The 8,869-nt window shown below is 37.6% G+C and overlaps 1 protein-coding gene across 1 annotated transcript; it reads right to left on the reverse strand.

Moving 5' to 3' along the window:
• Positions 1 to 1,160: 1,160 nt before the first annotated feature.
• On the reverse strand, positions 1,161 to 8,669 carry Fgf20 (fibroblast growth factor 20). Its single transcript, XM_051182305.1, has 3 exons — positions 8,381 to 8,669; positions 2,982 to 3,085; positions 1,161 to 1,945 (listed from the first exon to the last, which is right to left on the reverse strand). Exons 1-3 carry the CDS (start codon positions 8,667 to 8,669, stop codon positions 1,700 to 1,702), a joined length of 639 nt encoding a protein of 212 aa, XP_051038262.1. The 3' UTR covers positions 1,161 to 1,699.
• Positions 8,670 to 8,869: the final 200 nt, after the last annotated feature.

The raw sequence follows: 8,869 nt of genomic DNA on the forward strand, positions 1-8,869 counted from the left end.
TCTAACCTAGAATATGTAGCAAATTCTAGATGAGCTAGAGGTACACTGACCCTGTCTTGAACCAAAAGATAAAGAAAAGATCTCCCTCCTCCCTTATGAAAATCTGTGTGGACATGTTGGAAAGCAAATGGTTACATATTTCATACAAATATAAGTATCTTTGAGGTTAAACATTCCTGGAAAATTTCCCGGTCATCAATGCCTTTGAAGTCACCAATGGAACATGCAGGAGTTGAAAAGGGACACGTATTCATTGTTTCCCTTATCTACACTTTTTGGCCTGGTAAGCTCCTTCTTGATGTTTTGAGACAATCTGTAATTTCACCTCCTTAGAGAAGCTTTCTCTGGACCACCCATCCTCTGTGAGTCTATTCTCTCCTCCCCCCCCCCAGTATATGTAACTTGTTTACATGTTGAAGTACATTGCAGTTCACGCTTAGAGTACTGTTAATTTCCTTGTTTCCTAAAACATTCTCTCACTGCAGATCAAGCTCCATGATGCAGGGATGACTTCCTCTTGATCATCACATTCCTTAGTACTCAACACAATGTCTAGTATGTGGTAACCATCAATGAATATTGGATGTACCAGTGGGAATAACACCTAAAATGAGGAGTTATGTCCTTGCCAGTGTTAATGGAGCATCTTCAAGGACTAATTCTTTCTATGATTACATGGGCTAAAAGAATAATTTTATATGAATCTTAGAAAACAAGTAATCATATATTGACTATATTATTTGATAATTTCAACATTATAAGTTCTAAATACAAAAGATTTTTTCCTAGGGCACTTAGACTTTTCTCATTTTAAAAGCATCTCCTCTAATAGAACAGCTCTTGCTTGAAAAGTTAATGTTATCAAAAGCATAAAATGAAAATGTTTACTTCCCTTTCAAATTTGTGTTAAATTCAACACAAATAAAAAAAACATTTTTCAAGGCCAAGAGGAACCCATTTTATATATTTACAAGGCAAGTCATTGCATAGAAATATAACCTACACTGTACTTAATTTAAAAAAATAAATGAATATTTTATTCTGTGGTAAATGTGTTATAATAATGAAGTCTTCTTTACAACACAAGACCAAAACAATATGTAAGGGCACAATAAAGGACATTTTGTTTTTGTTTTTGTTTTATTTTATTTTGTATAGTCTTCATATACCAGTAAAAATAAACTCTTTAATAAATAAATATATATAATAAATATTTGTTAATTGAAAAATGTATAAATAGGTCCATTCTTCTAAATGAACTGTTCCATTTTGCTGTGGCATATTGTGTAATTCAAAGTCACCTAGAATTTTGATTTTTTTTTGTTTTGTTTTATGTATAATGTCATTAACCTGCAGATTTCTACAAGGTCCTCAAAATTTATGAGGCAGTAATTATGTCATCTCAATCTACTTCTTCAACATGAAGTATTACTTCTTAAAGTAACTGTCCAAGTAAACATTATTCAGAGAGGTGAGGCATCAGCAGCAAGGTTCACATTATCCACAGATTAACTGATTTCAGCTTCAATCAACTTGTAAGACGGGGCCGATGAGTCTGAGGAAATATAATCCACTTGTGAAAAATGATCTTTGCTTCAGGTTAATTCCTTATTCTCAATATTCTTCACAGATACAGTCTCTCAGAGAAGAGCAGACTCTGTACTGCTCTAAGCATCTTCTTTAACTGGCTCTGGGTTGATCAAGTGTACATCAGCAGGTCTTTGTATAATTCTGGAACTCTTTCTGGGTCCACTGGTCTTGGTAAGAAATGGGTAAATTTCTGATGTCTTTTGGACCTGGCACCATCTCTTGGAGTTCCATCCTTATTAAGTGCTACAAAGTACCTGCGGCCAGTATCTCCATGCTTATATATGTTGGATGAATAGGTATTGTACCAGTTCTCTTCAAATTGCTCCCTGAAGATGCATTCAGAAGTCAGTTTCTCCTTTAAAAAAGAGAGAAGAAAGAAATATAGCGTTTTAGAAATGCCTTCAAAGTAAGTTCCCCATAAAAGTCTCAACTCCATGACTTTGTTATCTTTGCTTATAGCTATATCCTTTGTCAAGTTAAATTATGGTGTTTTGTTTTGATTTTGTTCATACATTGTGTGCAATTTTTTCCTCTGTATCACGTTATCCAGTTGATTAGTTCAGGGAAATTTAAACTAAGTATTCCAACTCTCGATTTTATTTTCAAATATGCAGTAAACATTTTGAACTTTCCTGTGCTCTGTATTATCATCTTCCCACCACCATCACTAAGTAGGCCTATAGTTTTCTTGCCCCACCATGAGATAGATACCAAAGTCACAAACATTAAATCTCTGCTATCAAGTTGGGATAGTCAAGATCTTGTTACTATTTAAATTCCTAACTCAAGTTCATCACTTCAAATCAGATAACATCTTATAAAAGTATTATTCAATGCTAAATTCCCCATGGTTTCTTATGTTTTCAAAATATTCTCTTTCTCTCACCCATTTCTGTGTGAGCATGTTGTGTGTATGTTGGTGTATACATATCTTTCACAGGTAAGACCACAACTGTTTATTTGTTCCAACACATACCAACACCAAATTGTGTGTATGTGCTTTCTCAAAATTCTATTGTTTTGTAAATCTATCTTCAGATCACCACACATTGCATCCTTTTAGTGTTTTTTCAGAACTGACACCCAGTGTTTTATTTCTAGTGGGAATGATCAAACTATAGAGGAATTGGAAAGACTCAGGACAATGGAGAGGAAGACCAGTTGAGATTATGGCAATAATGGTTGAAAATTTAAAAAGTAATACTGAATGACTATATTATGACCTCAACTTAATTTTAGGATAACAGTTTATAATATATATATACATATATATATGTAAAAATATATAATTTATGTCAGCCACATAATAATGTCTCCTAGATATTATTGACAGAATTTTTAATTAAAATAGTATTTAAAGAATTGTAATAATAGAAAAAGATAATACATACTGATCCATAGAGTTCTCCTTTGTCATTCATTCCAAGGTAAAGACCACTGTCCACACCTCTGATACTGACCAGTCCCACCGCCACACTGATGAATTCTAGGATACCTGAAGATATAAACAAAATAAAGATTTAGATGTAGATTGCTTAATGAACGTATAGCTACAGGAAGGACAATGATAAAGATCAACACATTTAAACATTCAACAAATAAATAGAAGCTACAGTCATCATGGATGATTAGGTGGAGAGTTATTCCTGGTCTCCCATGGCTCGACCAGTTAATTACAAATATTTTCCATGAATTATTTGATTTCATTTACAAGAATCAGACCAATCTAATATACTTTTTATGAATATAACATTATTTTGAAACTTCTAAAAGGCTTCTTCTGGGCTAGAAAGATGACCCAGCAACTAAGAGCACTTGCACTTTATGTTATGTTGATTTTTTTTTTTTTCTATCTAGAGCCTCAGTTGAGAAAATGCTTTGATTAAGGTTGGCCTATGGGCAAAGCCATCATAGTTTCCTTGGTTGATGATAGATATGAAAGAGCCCAAACCAATGTGGGCAGTAGATCCCTAGGCAAGTGGTCCCAGGTTTACATAAGCCATAAGAAACAAACCAGTAAGTAGCATTCTTTTCTCAAGGTGCCTGATCTGACTTCCTTCAGTGATGACCTGAGATTTGCAAATGACATACATCTTTTACTTCCCCAAGCTCCTTTTGGTTCATATTTTATAACAACCTAACTAAAATATTGTTTTTGAAGAAGACCCAGATTTGGTTCCCAGCACCCAAATGGCAGAGAACAACCAGCTACAACTCCATTTCCAAAGGATCTGACACACTCTTCTGGCTTCTGTAGGCACTGCAGTACACATGTGGTTCACAGGCTATATGCAGACAAAACACCCATACATAGAACAAAATTTTTAAAAATAAAGAGCCAATAATTAATTTTTACATCAACTTAAAAAAATCTGATAATAAGGGGGGAAGATATCATTACTCCCATATTAGGTAGAAAGAAACTGAGGCTTCAAAACATTGACTGAAATGCCTTTGTAACATGATCATAGAACATGGCCTTTGTAACTGATAAAAATGATGCTTACCCTAATCTCATGGTTCTACTCCACAACATGTGAAAGTACAATAGTTTAGACTTTGTAGATTACAAATGTGCTCTGTCCTATTCCACAATCAATATACAAAAATAAAATGTGCAGTTCAGAGAAGTAATAAGGCTTATAATTCATTATATATATGAGTATGTATACACATACACACACACACACACACACACACACACACATATATATATATACATATATATATATATATATATATATATATATATATGTCATATGCCAAGAGTTTGGCAATAAATAGATTTTCTAAACATAATTTTCTAGAGTTATTTTGATGTATTAAGAGATAGCCTAATTTTGAAAGCTCTTAACTTAATACACTAACAAACTACAGACTGCAGTTCTAAAAGATATACAAAGATACAAAAATATACTGTCTTATATACTGTCTTTCCATGTGACTTTTTTTTTTTTTTTTTTTTTTTTTTTGCTATACACACTAACCATTGTACTAATGATTCTTTCCTTGGAATGCTTGACCAGTGCTTACCATATATACTGTGCTGCCTTCCTTAATAGCTTTTTTCCTTCACCCCACCCTAAATTTAACAAATAACATAAATGTGTACCATTTAGCCTGACTCTTGCTCTTAAGTCACTTCTTGAAGTATTGTACAAATTCCTGTTTGGACACATGATATCCCCAAAGCCAAAAGAAAGTACAGAATCTAACTGTTTGCTGATATGGAAAACTTTCTTCTACCCAGAGATTAATTTGCTCTTTGGCAAAACAAAACAACAAAAACATAGATTCTTAGTAAGACAGATAAGCTCTTTGGAACTATTAGGACTTTTAGACTACTAGAACTCTAGAGCTATCAGGGATCTTACAGCAAAAAACACTGCTAAATAGCCTATAGATGGCTTGAAAGAGCCAGTCTGACTAACTGAGAGGCTAAAGCAGGGGAGATAAGATGCAGCAGGAAGGTCTAGACTCTACATAAGACACAACCACAATGGGGGAGTGGAGGAAAACCACACACACTGCCAACCTTCTCAGTGAAAGATCCATGGAAGGAACAAAAACATAAACCTGAAGCATAATTGGCATAAATATATATAAATGGAATCTCACCCAGGATATAATTATAAATGGATAATTACTTTAAATTATATTGAATATTCACTCAAATTAAAAAGTATGTGAGGCTGTTGTGTGCCCAATGTTTCCACCCCAGGACACACTCCACCTACACATTAAATCTTATCTTAAGATAATGCTGTCCAAAATATGTAATTACATAAGTAAAATGATTACACATGTCTTTAGAATAATTATATCCAATAGTTTTAACTTTATTAAACAACACGTAAAACCTTATACATAATCAGGCATAAATGATTTTGCAATGGCTCATAGAACTGATGGGGAAAAGATTACGTGTGTTTTTGTGTCCCTCCTAAAGATTTTAGCCACACTTTAAAATTCTGATCCTTTTTCTCACCAAAGAAATAGTATACCACATAGTAATTTGTAATCGTTTGATTCTTAAATGAGATTTGACAAGTCTTTCTTATTTATAATATGAGGTGGCAACTAAGCTAATTCTTTTGCAAAGAATAGACATGAAGCACTTTCCTTAAGAGGTAATCACGGATTTTAGGTAGATTTTCTAATGCCCAGTGTCCCAGAAAAAGACTTGGAGGTCCTTTGTCTTTCTGGTATCATTTTCAAAGCCAGCCTTTTCTCAAATCATAATAAACAGGTGAGTCAACCCACAATGCAACCACATCAGACAAATCCATGCAGAATAGAGGAGAATAAAGGAAAGGGCTTTAAATGAATATGTTTGATCTCAGGCTACACTTTTTTTCCAAAGGAATGATTCTATGTTTACGTGTTAGGTAAAGTCTTCCTTCTATACTACTGTGCAGAGAAACTCTGCTAGAGAGATTCAGGTAGCTCAGATGGGATATTATTTTAGCCTCACTGAGAACTCTATGTTCAATTGACATGGTTTTAATTTTTTAAAAATTGAGTTCTTATTTGTTGTGTTCAAATTTCTATAAAAATTATTTTAGTGGTAGTTAATATCTTAAATAGTCATCCTTGAGAGTTTTTTTCCAAAATTCTTATTTTAGAATCACAGAAGTGAGTTTTTTTAATGGATATCATTTAATACTTAGTTATTAAAAGAGGATGGAGAAGCACACTATGTTACCTACATTAAATATGACCTTGTCCTATATCCTCTGGCAGTCAGTTGTGATGTCTAGGCCACTCAGATCCACTTTAATGTATCAAAAAGAAGCTGTTCCTTTAGGCTCACATACTAAAATGGATTGTCTTCCTTTTACATAACAGTCATTATTTTGTTTCTCTATACAACCCTGCCCCACTAAAGCAAGACTTAAGTCAACACAAAATCAAAGTCTTATTTTCCTAAACAATCACATAAGCTTTACAATGTACTAGCCACACCCATTCCTAAAGGATCAGATTTCAGTACCGCTCAATGAAGGTTACCAAGTCTGCAAGTATTCACTAATCTCTTCCAGTAGAATCTATCTTCTAAGGAGACAGAACACCACGGTGGAAGAGGTGACAACTACAATACAAGGGACTTGTAGGAAGAACGTCATTACTCTGACGGTATGAGAGGAAAAGTTAGATATCGCTTACATTTAGCCCCCAGCTCCTTTGCCTGAAAGAGCTTCCACATCTGGGGAGATTTTTATGTGATGAGTCCCATCATCCATCAGAGATGAGAACTGGGCCACCTGGTGTCAGCAAATTCTTTAGATTCATAATATCAGCCTCCTCCATTTAAAAAATACTTTCCAAAAGTGGCCCCAGGTTGGCCACTAGGTCATGACACTCTTGACTCATAGTCAGTGGGAATTTGGAAGAGATCAGTGGAAGCTGCAAACACGTGGGTTTTTTAAAGTCAGTTTTCTAAGCCCTTAAGTGCTGCCAAATGACCACCACATGCTTACGCTCCCATCTAAGGTTACACGTGCTCCTAGAGTAGAGATTTACACTTCTCCAGAGTTTTAATGAGCACTGCAAGCACACAAACAAATGGGAGTGTAAGATGGGGCTGAGACAACAAAGTGCGACTCCGAGATGAGATTCTTCATAGTGAAAAGAAAAAGGGGGCTGTGTTGTGCTTCCTCATTCTGGTGACAAATAAATGATATTATGTATGTAAAAAAAAAATGATGACACCTTCCAATGACATCACAAGTAAGATAAGGAAAGTGCTTGAGCATGTTAGCTGTAGGTTAACTGATGAAAAAAAAAATGTAGCCACAGGGGAGGGAAGTATCCCAGGATTTTAGAATGAGAAGGCCTCTTTAGCAAACTATAGGATTTAACCTGTCTTGTCTGTTGTGCAAGCAAGAAAGCAGGATTCACACTGAGAGTGCTTGCTAGTTTCCTGGCTGGTCCAGGAGTAATTAACTGTAGAAACTTTACTGATCTAATCTAGAATCTGCTTCATCCTAGTAGCCCCTTCTGCTCCCGGGCAATGCTGGCTGGCTGTATATAGAAATGATTCTCTGTGTTCCCAGCCATATCTTCTTTCGCTTTCCCATTTCCTCTTACCTAAGGTCAATACCAAGATCTCTGCTTTCGCGAGAGTTTCGCAATTTCTAAAGGGAATCTTGGCCAGGTGGGCATGCTTGGTCCTTCTCCCTTCTCCCTCTCGCCCCCTAGCCAGGAGCTCAGAAGACTGTTCTCAGGCTATCCTCTAAGTAGAGCTGTGAATGTTGGCATCCTGTTTAAGAGCCAACCCTTCAGAGTGAGAATTTGGAGAACTAGCTGCATAACTGCAGGGCATGATGTAAGAACCATGATGCTTCCAGTTATTAATTTTCCAGGAGTAGACACTGAATTACAAGTGTGGAAGAAAGAGAACACGATGTAGTGACCTCTTAAAATAATAAAACTGCCTGCGAAGCAAGGACTGCAGGGCAAGGCTAGGGGGCGGGGGGGGGGGGGGGACATGTTTCCTAGTTCAAGGCTTGAGGTCCCCAGGCAGTAGAGAAAACAGAGTAACATCGTACCTGGCAGGGAAGAACCAACCCATCCACTCTTTCTCCTCCCACGCCCTGCACGAGGAACTGCGCTCCTCCAGGGCAGGACAATTTCTCACAAGCCCTGAGTCCAGCACCTCGCACCCAATGGGTCCAAGGGTCTCTCTCAGGCAGCATGCAGTCCAGCCTCTTTCCGCCAGAATGAAAGGACAGGGTGAGAAGAGTACGGGAGATGAGGGCGCAAGGGCGGGATGCTTGCTTGTACCTACCGAAGAGGCTGTGGTCCTGCCGGGTGCCCTGTACGCTGCCGTCGGGCAGAATCTGCAGGTGGAAGCCGGTGCGGCAGTACAGCTGCCGCCGGCGCAGGATGCCATGCAGGTGCGCCAGTTCCACTGAGCCCGGCCCGCCGCCTCGGGCGCCCCTCTCCAATGCGCCCCGCCGTTCCCCTAGCAGCGGAGGCCGCTCCCCTGCAGGAGGCAGCAGGAAGTGTGACCCCACCTGCTGGCCCAGGCCTTCCAGGCCGCCCAAGAAGGCCCCCACTTCGGTTAAGGGAGCCATGGAGGGGCCCGACAGGAAGATTGAAATTCCGGAAAACAAGAGAACCCCAATAAAAAGTGTAGCGATGGTGGCGACGCTAATGCAAAAAAAAAAAAATTATAGCAAAACAGGCACAAAAAATTAAGGCCGGGTTACTCCTGGGAGGTCTCTGCAGGGACAGTGCACTGCAATCAATGTCTTGGAAGCGATCTGATCTTCTC

Source organism: Phodopus roborovskii, unplaced genomic scaffold (genome assembly GCF_943737965.1).
Source record: "Phodopus roborovskii unplaced genomic scaffold, PHOROB, whole genome shotgun sequence".
Lineage (NCBI taxonomy): Eukaryota > Metazoa > Chordata > Mammalia > Rodentia > Cricetidae > Phodopus > Phodopus roborovskii.

Coding starts and splice junctions, on each gene's coding strand:
- Fgf20 (XM_051182305.1), bottom strand. CDS start 8,669: ATGGCTCCCTTAACCGAAGTGGGGGCCTTCTTGGGCGGCCTGGAAGGC. Junction 3,086..8,380: donor GCAGGACCACAGCCTCTTCG/GTAGGTACAAGC, acceptor TTATATCTTCAG/GTATCCTAGAATTCATCAGT. Junction 1,946..2,981: donor AAGGAGAACTCTATGGATCA/GTATGTATTATC, acceptor TCTTTTTTAAAG/GAGAAACTGACTTCTGAATG.